Source organism: Protomyctophum bolini, assembly GCF_963924005.1.
Source record: "Protomyctophum bolini genome assembly, chromosome: 2".
Classification (NCBI taxonomy): domain Eukaryota; kingdom Metazoa; phylum Chordata; class Actinopteri; order Myctophiformes; family Myctophidae; genus Protomyctophum; species Protomyctophum bolini.
This window is the reverse complement of record NC_137863.1, coordinates 49,409,559-49,432,266: the sequence shown is the minus strand read 5'-3', so window position 1 is coordinate 49,432,266 and position 22,708 is coordinate 49,409,559. Positions and strand designations below refer to the sequence as shown.

General features: G+C 44.0%; 1 protein-coding gene across 1 annotated transcript in view; it reads right to left on the bottom strand.

The window, feature by feature from the left end:
• LOC308324287 (cadherin-22-like) overlaps window positions 1-22,708 on the bottom strand; it is a gene marked incomplete at both ends in the record, with an annotated part of 120,102 nt that overhangs the window by 29,827 nt on the left and 67,567 nt on the right. The window contains one exon of the mRNA XM_080776295.1: window positions 13,091-13,212. Coding sequence (XP_080632421.1) covers window positions 13,091-13,212 — 122 coding nt within the window. The remainder of the gene's footprint in view (window positions 1-13,090; window positions 13,213-22,708) is intronic.

Here is a 22,708-nt window from a genome sequence, read left to right as displayed (position 1 = left end):
GAAAGGTCAAGAAGTCCCTTCCCCACTAAGAGCTATGAACTACGTGGCGGTTGTTCAGTAGAACAATTGAAGTGGGAAGGAAAGAAAGCTTGAAGCGGTTGCTCTTGCAACGGCATGCACATAATCCAGAGACAGACCGACTTCAAACTGGGCTACTATGAATCCGCATATATGAGACTGAACGACGTCAAACTGGGCTGCTATGACTCAGACATTGTTGGTCGGATGAGTGGCGCTATGCGACGCGGTCCGAACTCTACATCTGAGAACTAGATTGTTGTCAGGTGCCATATGCCATTAGTCCGACGGCCACATTGATCTGAGGGCTGGTGTTATAACTAACTACTAGACCTAACCCTAATCTCCCTTTTTTTGGACTACTGGGACACTGGAAAAAAGTTGCAATAAGGGTAAAAATAAGAATAAAACAAAAAATAGGTACACTTATAAAGGTCTGGATAAATAAGGTAGGCCTACAGTCAAACAACAGCGGATAATGAGTAATTTCACATCTATCAGCAGTTTCCCTAAGCAGGCAGATGTTCTGGTCCTTTAGTGTACATCCCAGTAGTCCATGTGTAAATGTCTCAGTAACACAGCTAACACAGGAGTCATTAATCCTGGTTCATTAATCTGGTCATTAAGAACAGAGAACGGAACGTACGGGGGTTTGGTTATGTAGCCTGGTAGCTACTGTTGCAAAGGACAGTGACCAAGTCGCTCTGTCACTTGTTTTTGTTAACTTTTGCATCCGTTATCAGAGCCCGGTCTCCCAGTAAATCTATCCTATATTGAATTTGGCTGCTGGGCGGGCCATGTCACTCAGACATAACCATAAACAAACCCATATATAATGGTGGTAGTGTCACTATGACCCAGACATAACTATAAACAACTATAAACTGTGTATCTGTCTGTCCTTGTCCCTTTCATGTCTTAAATAGTTAGTTCACAATTTTGAACTTAAAGCGTAGGACATACTTGCCATGATATACGCACTATATCTCATTCTGACACGGCAATCCTATAGTATATTATACCCAGTCCTGATGGTGGCTGTAACATCACCATTATGCCGATTTTGACCAAATAGAGCGAATCTGGCGAAAGCACTTCTGGTTTAACGAACCATAACATCCGGAAGTAGCATTGGACTGTGCAGCACTGTCAGATGTCCGGGATGCTAAGCTATCATCGTATTTTTAATAACCAAGTCAAATTAAGCTCTAATCAAGCCCCAAATATCGCATTTTACGCAGCGATGCACATAAAGACCGCGCGCGTGTGTGATCGACCATGCACGTGCGGATTTCGGCCGGTTTTAGGTAGATTACATCGGCCGTTAGCCAAACAAGCTAAAAGTTGCTACATTTTGCTACATTAAGCCCCCGATTATATGGAATTAAACGCTACGTCACTGTCCATAAGGGATGTATTGATTCATCGCGTCAATTACGTCAATAGCCATAAGGGGGTTAACCCTTAGACTGCCAATCCCATTTTTTTTGTTTGGGTAACAAATTGGCATATTTTGAATTCATCATTTTAACATTAATAGAAAGATCTGATGGTTTGAACAGATCGTTTACATGCATTTGGCATTTATAGTGTCTTCTCTGAAATTGCCACCATATGGCGGGAATGCACCATTATGCTGATTTTGACAAAAATAGACGAATCTAGGTAAGTCACTTCCGTTTCAACGATCGTCAACATCCAATAGCTTGGCTATCGGGGATGCTAAGCTAATGCTATATTTTTCATAACTAAGTCAAATTAACCTCAAATCAACCCCAAAACATCGCAAAATATCACATTTTTCACAGCGACGCACATAGAGACGGCGCGCATGCACGATAGCGCACGATCACGCGGATTTTGGCCGTTTTTTTGGTAAATTACATCCAACATTAGCGATATTAGGGGAAAAAATGCTAATTTTTGCTCTGTTGAACCCCCGATAACTGACATTGATTGACATTCCGTATTTTCCGGTTATGGGAGGTTTAGATTTTTCGATTAATTCCGTTTTATCCGTTTATAGTAGGGCAGGGTTAATGGCAAGTATTTCCTACAGCTTTAAGTCCAAAAACTAACTAACTAACTAAATCTAACTGAATTTTAATTTGTTGTTCGATGAACATTATTCATCAGTAGCACTTAATCCTTCACCAGACACCAACTGCCTAAACTAAATCAAAATAAGTAACTCAAGAAATAACGTCATATAAAAGCCTATCGACAAACCCAAAGAGATAGCAACAGACAAGTTGAGTCCACACAACTTGTACAATAGCTATACAATGTTTTTTCACTTTACAATGAATTTGCCATGTGCTTTTCGTAGGATATATAGATCATGATGATAATATGTTACAATTGTACATGTTGTAAAGGTGTCAAAACGCTTTCTCTTAGATAATAAATGCAAGCCCTTGAGCTCACTGAGGTGTGCACTGTCCGTAGAGCCTCTGCATACAATTCTCACTCTGCAGGAGTAGAGAAAATGAGGTAAAGACTCAGCCTATATTATCTGTACCATCCTTGAAATATTACTTCTGTGTCCCATTTATGTGGTTCCTATATGTGCATTCAGGCAGCTGCACGCCTCCCCGCTCACGCACAGATACAAGCACAAAGCAGAGGCAACAATCATAATGACACAAACCATCTGTGACACAAAATCGAACTTCTTTCCATGCACACATTACCAGTGAATCGACAGCGATGTGTTCACGCTGCAGCAGAGAAAGCGTCGTACTTTATGTACGACCAGCAAATGGCTGACTGGGTCTCCACTCCACCAGTCGAATTACACCCTCATGTGTTTTCATTCTTTAGCTTAACCACACAAACCATATAGTGTCCTATAGCGTCCCTATTCTGGCGTGAATATTTCATATTATAATTGGCTAATAGGTGGGTAGGGGGGGGGGGAGGCAGGCATACCTTAGTCTGTCCGACATACAGTACGTGGCTGGTTAAGACTCAGCCGTGGCTCCAAAATACATGGCCGGTTAAGACACATATGTGACCGGTTAAGACACATACGTGGCCGGTTAAGACATATATGTGACCGGTTAAGACATATACGTGACTGGTTAAGACACATACGTGGCCGGTTAAGACACATACGTGGCCGGTTAAGACACATACGTGGCCGGTTAAGACACATACATAGCCAGTTAAGACACGTACGTGGCCGGTTAAGACATATACGTGACCGGTTAAGACATATACGTGGTCGGTTAAGACACATACGTTACGTGACCGGTTAAAACACATACGTGGCCAGTTAAGACACATACGTGGCCGCTTAAGACACATACATGGACAGTTAAGACAGATACATGACCGGTTAAGACACATACGTGACCAGTTAAGACAAATACGTTACGTGACCGGTTAAGACACATACGTTACGTGACCGGTTAAGACACATACGTGGCCCGTTAAGACACATACGTGGCCAGTTAAGACACATATGTGGACAGTTAAGACACATACGTGGCCGCTTAAGACACATACGTGGCCAGTTAAGACACATATGTGGACAGTTAAGACACATACGTGGCCGCTTAAGACACATACGTGGACAGTTAAGACACATACGTGGACAGTTAAGACACATACGTGGCCGCTTAAGACACATACGTGGACAGTTAAGACACATACGTGGCCGCTTAAGACACATACGTGGACAGTTAAGACACATACATGGCCGCTTAAGACACATACGTGGACAGTTAAGACACATACGTGGCCGCTTAAGACTCACCCATCCATGGCTTCCACGTACGGTTAGGGCTAGGTTAGCCTCGATACCCAGGCTTTCATTTCGTCTGCGCGAAAAATGAAAGCCTGGAGGAACGCATTGGCTGCCTTGGTCTAGAAGTGGGAGTCAACGCTTCCGGGTGGGTGTCGCTTCAAATTATGTGACGTAGCGCTTCACTAGGTGGGAGAGGAGTGGCCAGGGCTGACGGACAGATCGGTGAGATCCAATCAGGGCGTGCGCAAATCTCAGCCGCGACCAACCCCTATAGACCAGAAACTTAACACATTAGCTCAGGCTAGGGCTAGGTTAGGGTTTGGGGTAGTTTGTGAGACTATTGCGTGTCGGACTGTTAGGACGTCAGACCAAAGATATGCACCCCATGCACTGATACAGGACAAACAATGGAACAATGTTAACCGTATCACTGCCACCTGGTGGACGAAAGTGCCAGCGCTTGACTGCCGAACCCGGATCTACTTGGTTTTCGTGTGACGCACGTCCGCTTTGCCGGTCCATTTTAATGCTAAATATGTAGCGTCAATGCTTAGCGAACTAAAAGGCCACCCTTGCGCTATAGTCTAGAAAACGCCAATGGTCTAATCGGGATCACCGGACAATCAGAAAAGACGGGCGCAAACGACAGACCCAGTAGAGCCCTGGCAGCAAAGAGGAGAGAACAATCCTCTTGTTTTCAGTTGAAAAATCAACAGTATTTCTCTGAAGGAATACGAGCATCAGAGGATGAGGCGAGTCATGATCTGTTTTGAACGACGGTGCCCTTGCATCGTCTCAGGGTCCTGAGCAAACCACAGAGGCCAATGTGTGGGAGTTTATCGAGTGGCAAAAGCTCTCTGAAGCACAATCCCCTAATTAAATTGCAAGCGGTTCCCTTGTCTGACCTCCTTAAATCTCTAGCATCATTGGAAAGATGGACACAGAAGACTTCGCCAAAAACTATCCCATCTGTGGCGAGGCCATCCATGGGTCAGAGGACAGCAAGGGCAGCCTCTTTCTTCTCGGAAGAAGAAATTAAGTACTTTCACACGACGGCTGCAGCAACAGAACTTGAAAGGAAGAGAGGCGCTCAGAGCAGCTGTTTCTACGATTAAGCCATCAAAGGAAAGTGGATGCTGTAATTGAAATAGTATTCAAGGCTATAGCGCTGGAGTGCCTTTGTTCATCTGCTGGTAGGTCTGTGTGTGTGTTTGTCTGTATGTATGTTTGGTTCATCATTCAAGTCCATGTCCATGTCCACAGCCTGGCCTGGTGTGGTTCAATTCCTCAGAAGAATCATCCATGTTCAATAAATGTATATGAATTACAACACATTTGCCAGGGTCGATGAATTATGTGTACGTTTGATATCATATCATCTGTCGGGTGGAAACCCCATGTCCATAACTGTTACTTTTCACAATTCAAGTTCAAAAACAGCAAAAGTAGCAGATCTACAAGCTCAAAAAGTTTCTGCCTGACAGCAATGATAAGCTGCTTACTTGCATTTCTCCCTGTTGATATTGTCTTCAGTGTGTGGGTGGAGGAGGTGGTCCCAGGTCCCTAGCATTGAGTGTGTGGGCGGAGGAGGTGGTTTCAGGCAACCCGAACAATTATATCATTCAATTTTCTGATGATACTGCCATCTTAGCCCTTCTGGATAAGGATAGGGATTTAGCTGACTACTTTTCAGAGGTACAGAACTTTGTTAAGTGGTGTGACGACAACCACCTTATTCTTAATGTTAAGAAGACACAGGAGATGGTGTTTGACCCCAAGAGCATTGGTGACCACAGGCCTGTGGTCATCCATGACTCGACCATCTCACAGGTCTCCTCATATAAATACTTGGGGATCTGTATTGACAACTCAATGACTTGGAACACACATGTGGACAGTCTCTGTAGTAAACTACAGCAAAGACTGCACTTCCTCCGACGTCTCAGGGTTCATGGTGTTGACCAAAGATTTATGTTGGTGTTCTATCGAGCAGTCTTGGAAAGCCTGGTCAGGTTTGGCATCACAGTTTGGTTCGGTAATCTCTCAGTGCAACTGAGGTCCAAACTGTTAAGATTGGTGCAGACTGCAGGGAAGATCATAGGGGTAAGACAACTCCCCTCTCTTCAGTCTATTTATGAGCAGGCTACATTAAAACAGGCTCAAAAAATTGTCAGTGATGTTACCCATGTTTTAAATGGCGAGTTTGTACTTCTGCCCTCTGGGAGAAGATACAAAGAACCAAAGTGGAAGTACATCAGATTTAAAAAATCATTTGTATCAGCATCAACTAAGATGCTGAACGAGGCTCTGAAACAGCGGTAACTTCGTGAGGCCTGATAATCCACATAATGTGTGCAATTGTGTAATGTTGTGTCTTCCTCTGTAATGTATTTTTGTTGTCTTTGATGTTTTATGTGTGGCTGCAGCTGGGGTGAAAGCCCAAGACAAATTTCCCTTGTGGACAATAAAGTTTACCTTGACCTTGACCTTGAACTTGTTCCAGGTCCCTAGCATTGAGTGTGTGGGTGGTTTGAGGTCCCTAGCATTGAGTGTATGGGTGGGGCGGGTGGTTCCAGGTCCCTAGCATTGAGTGTGTGGGTGGGGAGGTGGTTCCAGGTCCCTAGCATTGAGTGTGTGGGTGGGGAGGTGGTTCCAGGTCCCTATAGCATTGAGTGTGTGGGTGGGGAGGTGGTTCCAGGTCCCTATAGCATTGAGTGTATGGGTGGTTTGAGGTCCCTATAGCATCATCATCATTTTTCGACCACGGCCGAGATCATGGATTTCAAAATGCCATGCCAGACTTCCCGGTCCTTCATTGCCATCCCCAGTTCCTGCTTACTGATGCATGTGTCCCTATAGCGATGACATCAGGGAACGACATATTTCTACCTCTGGTCTGCTTTGAGGCAGAATTCCAGAGAAAAAGGGAGTGGCCAGCAAACTGTGTTCTTCTGGATCGTACTACTGAACAAACACGGGGAAGGTTGCCGTATATTAGAGAAGCAACTGGGTGGCTCTTCCAAGAGAGATTTTGTGCTCTCATTAGAAGGCGGCTGTTACAAAGTGTCATCCAGCCATTTCTCTAATTTCTGTTTCAAGTGTCCATGTCTCTGAGCCATAGAGTAGAATAGTCTCAACGGTCATTCTAAGTATTCTTTACTTTTTGAACCTCTTAGTAAGCTGGGATGACCAGATCTTATGCATATCATTGCAGGCTGATCAGGCCATAGCCTTCCTACTTTCTACTAGCCCTTTCTACTATAGCTCTCTGAGAAGAGGAGGCGGAGGATGGAAGAGGGTGAGGAGGCTAAGCATGAGACGTTCGGTCACGGTGATCCACCCTGCCAGCCGTGAGACGGCTAAGGCAGAACTGACAGGCCTCCCGTATCCCCCAGGGCACACTTAGTATTTGGCTTCCTCCCTGCACACACACACAAGGCACTATATGGTATCTGTCCCTCTGCATTCAATCAGACAAATACCACAGGGTGGGCGAAAGAGCTGTTCAAGAGACCAAAGTTATTTCGGTGCGAAGTGTCAGGTAAGGTTAGATCAATAAAACAAAACACATACAATGTGGGACATCAGAATATTCACAAATTATGAGGCTGCATGTGAAGTAACAGTCAGTAAGAGTCAAATGTGATTTTACTGTCTAACCACTTAAGCTACATTTTATAATTTGACATGCTCAAACTATAGGGACACGAGATTGAAAGAGGTTAAGTGCCCTTGTTAGAAGAACTTTGCAATGTCTGTTACATTCTGCCATTCATGTGTGGATGAATGTGAACGGCGTGTTGTGTAGTACTCCAGTCCGGTCTAGAGTCGACATTTTCATTTTCTTGTCTCGGTCTCACGCATCATTTTATTCGGTTTTGACTCTGTCTCGCACCAAGGGACTCTGTACTCTACCCCCACCTAGTCCACTCGAGGCTCACGAGTCACTACTATGCAATGAAATAAATGTATTATACCCATTATTATGAGGAGCCCATTCACATTAACAATATAAGAGAGTATGGGACTTATAGACAGCCAACTTGTTAAGTAACGGATGTACTGTAGCTGACGTGCCTGCCAGCTCGCAGTGTTTTCTGTACTCATCAAATGACAAAAAAGAAAGAAAAGAGCGAACAACCGGACCATTTGTTTCTAATTAATTTAAAAAATAACCATTGAGATATCCGTCTCGATCAGTGCGCAGCGCGTCTCCCCCGCTCTTTCTCTCGTCTCTCCCAACCATAGACTGTAAAACTCCCAACACACACACACACACACCAGAGTCCTGCAACGGGTCGGAAACCCGTGTTTGACGGGTGGGAACGGGCGGGTATAGTATACCTTTATAAATGAACGGGTCCGGGTGCGGGCGGAACACAACGCAGCGCGGGCTGGTGACCTTTTTTAATCAGTGGACCCGCACTGCGCAATGTTATAAACAGCAGCTGAGCTGGGGTTTCTCCTCAACAGCGGAGACAAGTTAAATCCGACACATGCCCAAGGAATCGGCAGTGACGTCACATCACTGCCGATTCCTTCATAATGGCGTTCTGTTTCTGCTGATGTGCTTCATTCTACTTCCTTGTTGCATAGCAGTGACATCACGGTCTAATCCTTGCTTCCTTATCGTAGCATTTCACGTGTGGAGTTTATTTTTTTATCACCAGGCTGCAGACTGTAGCCTATATTTTCGTTCGCGCTGATGAAACACCAAGGGATTATAATTTATAATGCCAACATTCAACACAAGATGTAAACTAACCCAGGTAATGTTGGCCTAATGCGCCACTCTGTCTAAGTGTGCATATTGCATTATGCTAATATATTATGGCTGCTAGTAAGAACAGTTCCCCCTATCAGCGATCATGCTGGTGTGTGTGTGTGTGTGTGTGTGTGTGTGTGTGTGTGTGTGTGTGTGTGTGAGAGAGAGAGAGAGAGAGACGCGTCAGACATTCCATTCAATGGAACGGCACAACAAGGAGAGATTTCTTCATAACTTCTGACAGGAATGAACTAGAAACTTACTTTTTTTTACATGCTCATATCACATTCTCGCCGAGATATATTTTCAAGTTAATAAAAAAGGAAAAAAATAATATATTTTTAAATAAGAATAATATATTTTTTCATAAAAATAATATAAAAAAAACGAATGGTTCAAGCCCATTAATTAAGATTCGAGTGCCAACACTAACGAGCGAACCTTGAATGTTTGGGGACAGCCTTAACCCCCTCCCACACTGGGTCTTGACTCGGACTCTCCCCCCTCAGACTTGGTCTTGATGGACTCGACTACAACAACTGGCGGTAGAGGCAACCATGCAAGGCACCAACTTGTGAACAGTTAGGTTCACTGTACACCCCATCATGGTCACTGACCTCGACTATGCAGACGACATCGCCCTAATCTCGGATACAGTCGAGAAAGGAAGGGAGCTACTACTGGCAGTAGAAAAGGAGTGCAGGAAGATCGGCCTCAAGCTCAATGCCAAGAAAACAAACGTAACAAACGTAAGTTAACACCAAGGACAAAACCATTGCCACTGCAGACGGGACGGTGCTCGAGCAAGTCGAGGACTTCAAGTACTTCGGGGGCCTGGACTGCCTCAACTGAACAGGATATGAAGGTTCGGAGAGCACTTGCCTGGAAAGCCTTGCATGGGATGAGGAGAGTGTGGAAATGGGAGACCTGCTGTTCATAGCTACTGTGGAGTCAGTACTGCTGTATGGGGCAGAGACATGGACCCTCACAGTACAACAGGAAAAAAGCCCTGGATGGAGTCTACACAAGAATGCTACGAATGGCACTAGGTGTCACATGGACGGACCGCATCAGAAATGTGGACCTCTATGGGGACCTACCACGGGTCACGGACAAAGTCAGAGAGAGAAGGATGGGGCTGGCAGGGCAATGCGTCAGGCACCCAGAACTTGAGGCAAGTAAATTGACTCTATAAGGGAGCCAACCCAGGGCAAAGCCAGGAGGGGAAAGAAGCGTATAAAACTACGTAGACGTGCTGCCAACCTGATGTTGGATAGGAATTTGTGGAGGGCAGCGATCCAGGAATCCAGAGTTGGTGTTGGCTAGACCTCACTCTCGCAGCAACTAAGGTTCACTGTCTTGCACAAGGACACATGGCCCATAAAGGCAGTATAGTAATCAAAACGGGAACAGATGGCCGCTCTACGTGGCAGTCGTGGCATCCCCCTACACCCAAAAATGCCTCATTCCGTGACTCTCTGGCATGTCTGAAGATCCACCTGCATGAGTGCTAAAGCTATTTGCCACTCTGTGTCGCACCCCTGGCTTGAACTGCGTCTCCGAGCTAAAGCTGCTTAGCTTCTGGCACCGGAGCGGCGTAGCCTTTTATTCACTTCTCAGGCAGTCCTCTCCCATCGCCTCTGAACACAAACAGAGTACGCTAGTTTTGCCAGCCCCTCAAATGGGATCAAACCCAACTCAGTTAAAAGGCTTAGGCTAATCTAATTTTCTCTGTGGTTCCACGCACGCGTGCGTGCGCGTTTGTTTACACAGATTTGGGACAGAGAAAACATAATATTTCATGAATAGACACAGGTTGTTGCATGGAGAAGACAGCATGGAATGCAGACTGTGTTCACTAGCAACGGTTGTTTTACGAATGGATACAGATTGTGTTTCTGCACTGTTCAAAAGGACACAGAAGAAAACATTGTTCTACAAATAACATTATATTGGTTTTACATGAAATGATATTTGTTGCAGAGAAAGATCTGCTGATAACGTCCGTCCGTTATCAGCTAATCTCCGGCACCGTTGGCCCGATCCATGCCAAACTTTGCACACACACTCCCTGGATGCCAACGACGAACCTCTGCCCCAAATATTCCTCATCGGCCGGTTATAGCGCCACCATGAGGCCGATTTAGGCAAAACACATTTCTGTAGATTACTCGTACACATTTTATCCATACATCACACACAATTCGGTATACACTATTCCAAAGCTCACACGATTGGGCCGTTTCGAAAGAAAGCTCTCTATGGGAAGTGTCACCTACTGTAGGTATCACCTTGCTGGCAAGATGGCAGCCGTGTGAATATAGCTAATAGACAGACAAGCCAAGACAACATCATCATGTTAATTGATAGATTTCATCCACATGCTCATCATGGACAACAGAGATTCATCAGCCATTCATGCTTCTGCTTTGAGATACGATGAGACGAGATCATTTTGCCAAGAAGATAATTTCTCCCAAGCAAAGTGGCATCTGCTTGGTGAAGATATTTCTGCAGTATATTGGGCAGATTACTGGCAGATTAAAGCCTGGTTCAAATCAAAGATTGAGGGTATGTGCATGCATAAGGTGAGTGGCAAATCCAGTGGCAAAGTGAGTGAGTTATGACTTCATTGCTGCCAGTCGCTCTCTACGAAGGAGAGGACGGACGGACGGACGGACGGACGGACGGACGGACGGACGGACGGACGGACGGACGGACGGACGGTACAGACAGACAGACAGACAGACAGACAGACAGACAGACAGACAGGCGCATTCCTCTCTGAGGAGAACATCAGCAAACCTTTCTTCGTTTTCAATGCCGCGAGCGCGACAAGGAATTATTTTTTTCCTTATTTTTTTGTCCGGAAGACTAATTGTCTCTGTATGATTAGGAGTTGAAGGTCAATGTGGCCTCGTTTTAATGCCTTGCTTTTTAAATTATTCCTCTGCTCTGCAAATGTTAATTGGGTCCAACTGAGCCTCGGGCCTATGTTGACTATAAGTACAGAGAGTAAATTACTGTTAATGACTCTGTCCATTTCTAAAGGTGATTGTTGGGAGGACACAGGAGCTATACGGCTACTAAACAATTAAACTACACATGCACTGTTCTTAAGACTGATTAGACAGATTGTTTTTGTGTTGTGTAGTGACCTTTTTTTAACTTAAGCTGTTGAGGAATTCAATGTGCATTAGGCACCGTTTAATACAATTAGTAGCCCAGCTGGGACCCCCCCAATCTACAGTGTTATTTAAACTCTGAGATCGTACACATTTTATCCATACATCACACAATTCGGTATACACTATATCTCCATAGTCATGTGATCAACACGGAGCAGCACCATTTCCCATCTTCCATCCTGATTGGCTAAGATTGGCTTCCAAAGCTCACACGATTGGGCCGCTACGAAAGAATGCCACAAATCACAAACACAGTGTGCAATTTCCGTGAAATTATACACGCAGCGCCAACAGGAGGCCACAACCTGACCTGCCCTGGTGGAGACCTGTGCCGATTGGCACTTTAACTAGTTGGATCTGAGATGTAGTGGAGTAGAAGTAAAAGTATTAGAAATTGGAAATACTCCAGTAAAGTAGCCTAAAAAAAGTACCTCAAAATTGTACTTAACTGCAGTACTTAAGTAAATGTACTTAGTAATTTTACACCACACCAGTACACTTTGGAAAATTGTGCCTTCCTGCGCCCAACGGCAGAGTTTCTAAATTGCCTCTGGAACAAAGTGTCAGATAGATCATGCTGTCCAATTGAAAAAAGAGCCAAACCAGCAGCATGCCATAATGAAACAGTTCAGACAAGCGAGGCATGGTGATTGGCTGTCGTAGTAGGAAGAAAACAAAAGAAGAAGGGATATCAATGACAAGGTGATTGCTCTACAAACACCAGTACCTGGCAAGACCCTGGTGGAAGTACAACGTCTGAAATGATTTATCAGAGGTGGATACATACCATAGACGTGTTATCTTCACCAGAAATAGACTTTCCTATTTCGGCGCAAACCGTGTATTTCCATGTTTCAATGTTGCATGTTTGTCATATTACAGTGTCACACGAATGTGTGAAAGATTTGACGATCTAGAACTGCTATTATTATTTTTTTGCCGTGCCTAACCACTCCAATGAACAGGTATGTGTGTCCGTATAAGTGTATGTCTCTGTATGTCGGCTTGAATACGGCAATACCGCTCGGTGACCTAAAGTGGCACTGTTGAGCTGCCTAGTAATGGGGCGAGTCGGACCAACGCGCCATCAGAATAATGACGCTGACCTGAGTTAATGTGACAAAACAAAGTATATCAAACATGGCAAAAAATATAGTGCCTACTGCCTACCTCACTTTGACTATGTTATTATATTATTATTATATTTACTGTAGTTTTACTATTGCAACTACAAGGATGTGCTGAGGAATCCAAATCAAACAATTATTATTCAGTCCTTGAATCTTTGACATACAGGAACCAACGGCTAGGACAAAGAGCTCACAAAGCGATCGTGATTCTGTTTCCGGACCATTTTGAAAAGCCTACCTGACCAGCCTTGGCGTCTTCACAGATGGAAGCTTCATATGGTGTTGCCAGTTCTGGAGGATTGTCATTCACATCCAGGATACGGATACTGACCACTGAGTGGGACATCATGGTCTGGTTATCTAGAGAAGACAATGAGACATCATGGTCTGGTTATCTAGAGAAGACAATGAGACATCATGGTCTGGTTCTCTAGAGAAGACAATGAGACATCATAGTCTGGTTATCTAGAGAAGACAATGAGACATCATGGTCTGGTTATCTACAGAAGACAATGGGACATCATGGTCTGGTTATCTACAGAAGACAATGAGACATCATGGTCTGGTTATCTACAGAAGACAATGAGACATCATGGTCTGGTTATCTAGAGAAGACAATGGGACATCATGGTCTGGTTATCTAGAGAAGACAATGAGACATCATGGTCTGGTTATCTAGAGAAGACAATGAGACATCATGGTCTGGTTATCTAGAGAAGACAATGGGACATCATGGTCTGGTTATCTAGAGAAGACAATGAGACATCATGGTCTGGTTATCTAGAGAAGACAATGAGACATCATGGTCTGGTTATCTAGAGAAGACAATGGGACATCATGGTCTGGTTATCTAGAGAAGACAATGAGACATCATGGTCTGGTTATCTACAGAAGACAATGGGACATCATGGTCTGGTTATCTAGAGAAGACAATGAGACATCATGGTCTGGTTATCTAGAGAAGACAATGAGACATCATGGTCTGGTTATCTAGAGAAGACAATGGGACATCATGGTCTGGTTATCTAGAGAAGACAATGAGACATCATGGTCTGGTTATCTACAGAAGACAATGGGACATCATGGTCTGGTTATCTAGAGAAGACAATGAGACATCATGGTCTGGTTATCTACAGAAGACAATTTTGAGGTTTTTGTACTTTACTGGATTATTTCCAATTTCTAATACTTTTACTTGGAACCAAAGTTCTATCCATGACCTCAATCACTTTCTAGACAAACCTTAAAGCTGCAATCTGTGAGATTCACCTCCTAGCCATGCAGGATACAAACCTGGATCCCCAACGACAGCACCTTCATTTCTACTGTTGTTCTACAACTTGGCAACGACTCAACGAGTGACACAATTTCCACTCCCCGGGCCTTAACATCCAATAATGGAGAAAATAGTAATGGCTGTTTAATTAGTTGAAGTGCAAGCACAGGCACCTCTTGGTTTGAATGCTAATGACAAATAAATGTCACCATTATGTTGTACCTTTTTCTTTTAATATAAAAAGATTGTGCAATAATAGAATGAAGTTAGTTAACACACGTGACAGCCTAAAAGCTGTGGCTACAATCTTAAACATAGGAGGCAAGAATATTGCCTAATTAACACAATTAAAACCCACTTCAAATTTGCTCTGTAGGCCTACTACTCCTTGAATCTTAATTCCCATTGTTAATCAGCATGATTATGTCTGACAACAGGAGCAAGAGAACGAGGGAGCAGAGATTTAAATAGAGGACCCATTCTCCTCTAAATATGTTATCTACTTTCTTTATGTGCGATCACCCCCTAATTGCAATAACCACAGGGCGTAGATATGCTGGCTAATTACAGCATAGTTTATGTGTATAACAGTGTACAACCAGCAGCTGTTACCATGCGGTTAATGTACTTAATGCACTTTGAGTAGCACTTTCAAACCGAGAGGATGACGCCTGGGTAATACTTAACTGCACACAGTTGAGCATGGGTGGCGTGCACGAAGAAAAAGCCGATCTACAAGCTCACAACAACACGTGCACATCTCTGGCGCACAACTAAGTAGGCCTATAAGTCATGGATCACAGAAATAGGGAAACGGGCACATACTGTAATATACACAGTGGTGGGGAAAAGTACTCAAATGTTTTACTTAAGTAAAAGTATCAATACTGAAATACTACAAGTAATAGTCCCGCTATTCAAAATGTACTTGAGTAAAAGTACAAAAGAATTGGTAACAAAATGTACTTAAAGAAAATACTCATTATGCATAGATAATGTCCTGTTTGAAGTTTTCAAATATATAAAACAATCTTTTGAAAATAGCAGATCTACAAGATCACAATGTGTCGCATTAGAAATACTCAGATAAAGAACAAATTCCTCAAAATAGTAAATGTACTCAGACACTTCACACCACTGAATACACACGTACAGAGTACATGAAGAGGAAGGCCCGACTCACACCTTTCGATCTAGCATACAACATTGATGCATGTTGCCCCAATGCATTTCCAATGGAAGTCACATGGTTTGACACAACATTTGTGTTGTACGGCTTTCGGCTGTGTTTCGACTGCGCCCCCCTCCCCCCCCCTCATACAATACAAATGTTGTATTGGAAATGCATTGCGAGCTTGCATCAGCTTTTGCATCTCATACAACAAGCATTACATACATAAGGCTGTGAGTCAGGCCGAAGACGCGCAAGACTGACTGAACACATACGGACAACAAGCACAAGCAAGTACAGGCCAACGGATACCCAGCAAACAAAGCTCACATCACAGCTGTCACTCGATCCTGTAGGTTCACACTCTATAACATACGACGAATTAGACCGTTCCTCACCCAGGAATCAGCCCAGCTCCTAATCCAGACAACAGTCTTGTCAAAACTTGACTATTGTAACTCCCTCCTTACTGGCCTACCAGCATGTGCACTTAAGCCTCTCCAGCTGATCCAAAATTCCGCAGCTCGCTTGGTCTTCAACCAGCCAAAATTCTCACATGTCTCCCCCCTGCTCCGCTCCCTCCACTGGCTCCCGGTCGCTGCCCGCACAGAATACAAAACTCTGATGCTGGCATTCAAAGCAACCAAAGGTATGGCTCCCCCATATCTTGCAAGTATGATTGAACCCTACAAACCCTCCCGCGCACTCAGATCAGCTAACGCAGGGAAGCTGGAAGTACCCTCACTAAAAACGCCGGGACAACGCTCCACACGTCCCAAACTCTTCTCCCTTCTGGCTCCAAAACTGTGGAATGCACTTCCCATGGCAGTCAGAACTGCAGCATCACTCCCAATCTTCCGCCGTAGTCTGAAAACCCACCTTTTCAGACTCCATCATGGCCCATAGCACTTACTCTACCCTAGATAGCACTTCTGTAGACTTAGATAGCATTTGAAACAGACTTATAGCATGTTATGTAGACAGCACTAGAATTGCATTGTATATAGTCATAGCACGCCATAGTACATATGTATAGCATAGTAGTATATATGTAAAGTTTATACGTATAAATTTCATTATATAGATATTCCACTGTTACTTTCTTAGCTTACGCATGTTTCATGATGAATGTTTTTATGTGATGTATTCCCATGCTTTTGTTCTTGCTTAATGTAAGTCGCTCTGGATTAAGAGCGTCTGCTAAATGCCTAAATTGTAAATTGTAAATTGTAAACAGATCATAGCGTCACACATGGTGACAGACACACATTTAAAAAAATGGCGAAACTAACAAAAAAGAGGTTCAAACTTCCAACCAGTCAGTCCTTCTGACTGCTATAGAAATAGACAGACAGGCAGACAGACTAGAGGTGGTCAGTATAGAAATAGACAGACTATAGAGGTGGTCAGTATAGAAATAGACAGACTAGAGGTGGTCAGTCAGAAAGCTGAGCAGAGCGTAGATATTTTTACGCGGTTGTACGACTTCAGAGAAAACAGCTGTTTAACCGCGAGTGATGAGGTCATGCGTTAATGTATTAGCCATAAGCGATTGTTGCCAATTGACATAGCCAGACCAAATGTTGCGAGATACACGCACGCACACGTGCAGCCGTGCACACATGCGCTCGAGCGAGCGCGCACGCACGTACGCATGCACATATGCACGCACGCGCGCACAGAATTGGCAGAGCAATGGAGTAATAGTCTTTCCCTATCTAACTGTACAGAGCAGCCCAGCAGCATGTAATGGGAATCCTGGTCTCAGCTAATAGCATAATCAATGCAGGGTTTTTTTTTAATAGACTGTTTTGTTTAGTTTAGTTTTTTCCCTCCCTGAGCAGCAGGAATATAAATGGACAGAGAGCTCCTCCAGTGCCAAATATCTCTTTTCTTCTTCTTCTAAATTAACTCCTCATGCTGTATGTTGCAGCTGCGCGGACCCCGCCGGGACAGAGCGAACATTGTTAATCATCAGATGTAATCGGTGGTGGAAACATTTTGTATTAGTTGCGACTGTAGGTCGTATTTACTATGAAAACCTGCATTTACCTGTGTCACATCACACCTCCATATACATGTATGGGCACGCCTCGTGACATCGTCACTCCATCTCCATATATGGTGCTGACCTGTTCTGACATGTTGATCCCACCCCACCCGTCCTTCCTCTTTGATATCATATTGACCTGTCCATTCAAACCCTAGACGGGCCCGCCCCCAAAGTTATTAGTGCAGCCGCGCCCGGCAGTTCTCAACAAGCCCAAAACTTACATGGGCCCTCATCAAACCCTGTACACTCAAGACACTGCCCCCGCTGCCACCCTTAGATCTCCATATATGGAGCTGACCTGTTCTGACATTCCGTATGTTGATCTGACCTCATCAAACCCTGTACATTCATAAGTGTGCCAAATCCAGTACAACACACAGTGGCGTCGGCATCTAAAACAATAGGTCTCGAGTTTTTGCTTCCTTTGCTAATAACACATTACTGCTGTTTTATCTTTTCTTCACTGGCTCCCAGCTAAAAAAAAATATATAGATTTTATGATTGTCTTTAAATCTATAAATGGCTTAGCTCCTCCCTATTTTTCTGACATGCTTGACCCATACATTCCAACCAGAACCCTTAGATCAGGGGTTCCCAAAGATCGCGATCTATAGATCACAACCCCTCAGGTACATTTTTGTCTCCTCCAGGCATGGGGAGAGAGTATGTTTTGCACTCGTATGTTTTTCACTCGTCCGTCCGTCCGTCCGTCCGTCCGTCCGTCCGTATGTGTGTGTGTGTGTGTGTGTGTGTGTGTGTGTGTGTGTGTGTGTGTGTGTGTGTGTGTCCGTCCGTCCGTCTGTGAACAGCTAATCTCCGGCACCGTTAACCCGGTCGATGTCAAATTTTGCACACACACTCCCTGGATGCAGGGAGTGTGATGAACCTCTGCCCCAGAATTTCCAGAACGGCCTGTTATAGCGCCACCAGGATGCCGCTTTGTGCATAAGATTTGGTAATTGGTACACAGTCTCTCTAGAGCCATTCAACGACACGGGTCTTTCAGATTTATCAGACTCCATCCTGATTGGCTAAGACTTGGCTAAGACTTGACTTCCAAAGTTGCTCAGTTTCAAACAAAATGCTGCAAATCATGAACACATCGTGTGATTTCCGTGAAATTGTGCACGAACATTCCCACTAGGCTGAGGAAGAAATGCCACGTGAATATTTTCGTGGCGCTATAACTCGCCGAAAAGTGAACTGCACGGATCTGTGGATAACTTTGTATGCCAACTCCCTAGAGGCCAAGGAAAAACCTTTGCCTGGAATTTTGCTCTTTATAGCGCCACCAGGAGGCCGACATAATAATATGTAAAACACATTTTTTATTATTACTCGTACAGATTTTATCCAAATTTCACGCAAATCGGTACACATGCTCTCCATAGTCATGTGATCAAGACGCGTAGCCCGCTTTGTACCCGTTTTGTACAAATTGCCACAACGCAGCGTCCGATTGCAGTGAAACTGTGCATGCATATTCCCACTAGGCTGAGGAAGAAATGCCACTTTTCCAATCAGCCTCATGGTGGCGGCCAACAGTCCAAGCCGCATCTCTCACACACACACACACACACACACACACACACACACACGTCTATATTGCTCCTAAACATTTTGCCAAACATCACACACACACACTCCTATCCTCCTGATGGAGACCTGTGCCCAGAAGGGCACTTTTTCTAGTTTTTAAACTTTTTTCAGCAATGAGATGAATATTTTTTGGTGAGTAGATCTTGTTGAGCAGGTCATAGTAGCTCTCAAGTAAAAAAGTCTGAGCACCCCTAGCTGCCTTACATCATACAATCGCCTCACTATACACAGGATAACTCTACATGTGTGTAGTTATTTTTAAAAACTCAAATGTATTTGTATTAATTCATTATTGCATGTTAATCATGTAATTGTGTTAAATTTGTGTCACTGGTGAATTTTGCATTTTATTATTATTTCTTAAAGCACATTGAGTCATATGAAATGTGCTAATAATGTGACTTGATAATAAAATGGCAATTCAGTTATTTCTATGTCAGTAAATGTTTATTAATTTCCACAATGGGACCAAATTAATGTAAAAGTCAATGAGTTGCTCATATAGCTTTGAGTGCCAGGAACTTAATGGACACGTTGCAGTGGCACTCCATGTCTCTCATTAGAAGCAATACAGCCAAATTAATCCCAGCTAACACTCAAATGTACGTAGGCTACGAGGTATACTGCACTTAAAACACTTCAAAACTACACATGGAGGTATGGCCTCATCCTCCGCACCAGCTGAGAGCTGTTGACAACGAGCTCATGTGGATTGGCAGATTTGCCAGTCTTTATTTGGCAGATTTGACCGTCTTTATCGTCCCAGTGGGACAGTTTGATTTGCAAACTATTAGTCTACAGGCTTTCGAAGAGGCGACTACAGGGGGCAGTCAAAGGGGCCAATTGGAAAGAAGAAGAAACAAATGCATATATAAAATAATTTAAAATATATTTAAACAATTTAGTTAAAATAAATTATTAATCTAGCAAATAAAAGCTCTGCAAGTTGTGTTGTGAGCTCTTTGATAGGCTATTGTTGATATTTTCCTCTTTTTAAAGTAATTACACAATAATAGGGGGGGGGGGCACAGCCACAGGCTATGACTATTTGGGGACCTTTCCTCGGCTTTCAACGGCATGCAGCCTCACATCCTCTGCTCTAAGCTGAAAGATCTCCAGGTTGATCCCCACATGATCCTCTGGATAATAGATATATCCTCCTCAAAAAGGAGCCGTTTCATTAAGGTCAACAACGTCTTTCTTCTGTCACGATCGCATCGACAGGTGTCCATGATGCAATAGGTTTATATGGGGAGTGGCAACAGTTAAGGCTGCTTTTTTACCCAGGGAAGTAGCTGGTGCACAGGTGCTCATTTTCAACAACGCCCTGCACATTGAAACACACGCACATTAAAACCTGGGAGCTGACCAGTACAACCACAGTCTTATACTGTTGGCCACTAAGCAGCTCCAGGGGGAGCAGTTGGGGGTCCGGTTCAGTGCCTTGCTCAAGGGCACTTCAGCGGTGTTGGGTGAGTGATGACAATCACTTCCCCACCCAGATTCTTCCTGCCCGTCCGGGGAATCGAACCGGCAAACTTTCGGCAACAAGGGCGCTCCTCTAACCCATAGGCCACCACTGCCCACACTGATTTGTACTAGGAGTACTGTGGCTCGTGACTGTGCAGTAAAGGAGACAACCATTAAGTACTGTACGTGGCTCGTGACTGTGCAGTAAAGCAAGGGTTCTTAACGTTTTGGCCCGGGGACACCCGGAAATGCTTTAGCAATGTCTCGGGACCCCCGCCCCGCCCACCTCCCTCCCGACCCCTAATATAAATTGACTGCTACAATAACCTTAATAATAGAGACAATAAACCATAAATAAATACTGAATATAATCATTAGGGAAGGTGTATGCATGTGTGTACTATATTATGTAAACTTTTCATTTCCATTTTCCAGCCATTCAGTTTATTTATTTATTTTGTAATAATTTGGGGGCCCCCCAAAATAATTTGGCGACCCCCAGAGGGGTCGCGACCCACGGGTTGAGAACCCCTGCGGTAAAGGAGACAACCATGCGGTACACAGGAAGCATTTTGTTCCCTGGCAGGGAGAGGAACAAGCAGTGGTGGAAAAGGTACTCACATTTTCCACTCAAGTAAAAGTATCAATACTTGTAATATAGAAATACTCAAGTAAAAGTCCAGTATTCATGTACTTTGAGTTCCTCGAAGCACAGGTCTTGTGGGCCGGCAATGTTTGGAATTCACCAATCAAGATGGAATATGAAAAACCGGATCCGCCTTGATCACATGACTATAGAGATAATGTGTATGGATGTATGTGCTGATTGGAATACATTTGTAGGAGTAATATAGGATGGGATACAAAAAATACAAAAAAATCTAACAGATCTGTCTCGATCACATGAATATAGAGATCATGTGTACCGACAATTTGGATGAAATCTGAAGGAGCAATATCAAAAAATGTGTTTTACATAAGTCGGCTTCCTTGTGGAGGCGATTGTGAAAAATGCAGGGCAAAGGTTTTTCCTTGGCCTCTAAGCTGGGAGTGTGCGTGTGTGTGTGCGTGCACGTGTGTGGCTACTTCCCAACACCCTCAGGGTGTCGTTAAAACTACACGACTCTGTGGCACAATCCCTAATTATCCACCTGCACCACAGGTGTTCAAAGGGCCAATTGGAAAGTAGCCAAGAGGTCAGGGTGCAGGCTTATAATGGCTGAGCTCTACTATGAATAAAAAAAGAAAAAAACTAAAATTAAGCCTTCTGTCAAAAATATTCTTCTACTGTACTGCTTCACTTCTCTTTCTCCCACACACGCCTTCCTTCACTCTCTCTCTCTCTCTCTCTCTCTCTCTCTCTCTCTCTCTCTCTCTCTCTCTCTCTCTCTCTCTCTCTCGCTGCTCATAGCACACTCTGGACTCAATGAGCAAGTTGCAGACTTGCCGATAAGCAACGCAGGCACATACAGGATTGTAATTGTAATTCCGATGGAATCAACCAATGACTCCGAGGCTTGTCTGGAAGTTTCCTTCAAATGACAGTGCGAGAGGCTTTATCTGTCAAGTACAGGCTTGTGTTTATGCTCAATATTGGAAGCGCGCGCACGTGTGTCTGTGTGTGTGTGTGTATGTGCGTACGTGTATGCATGTGTGCGCCCTTGTGTTTGTGTGTCTGACAGCCAATTAACATTAAAATGTGCCTACAGTCACAAGCATAAAGAGGAATACAAAAGAACACATTTGTCTTGAATTATGGCTCTAAATTTATGCCTCACAAAACTAATTTAAATTCCATTCGAAAATGTTTTGCTGAGGGGCTACTGTGGCATTTTATTGCTTGCATGAATCTATTGTATCCGTGGCTACATGGGATGGTAAAAAAATAACCAAGAGACGTGCGGAATTCAGGGGAAGAAAAAGTGCTCCATTTCATTGTGCACTCTCTCTCACCTGGTGTTGAGCAGGGGAACTATTACAATGCAGAATGCAATCTCTTTTGCATTACATACAATTCCCAAATCACTACATCCACTCCTTCGAGATTGCATAAAGGTAGAGAATTACATACAGCAATCCTTCCATGCACAATCGCACATGGATGCCCGTGTGCACGCATGCACACATTTACACACGCACACACACGTGCTCGCACACGCACGCACGCACGCACGCATGCACACCCACAGACACACACACACACACACACACACACACACACACGTCACGTTTACTGCGAATGCCGCAGCAGCTCTAGAGTTACTGCATTGTTCACTCTGACAAAACT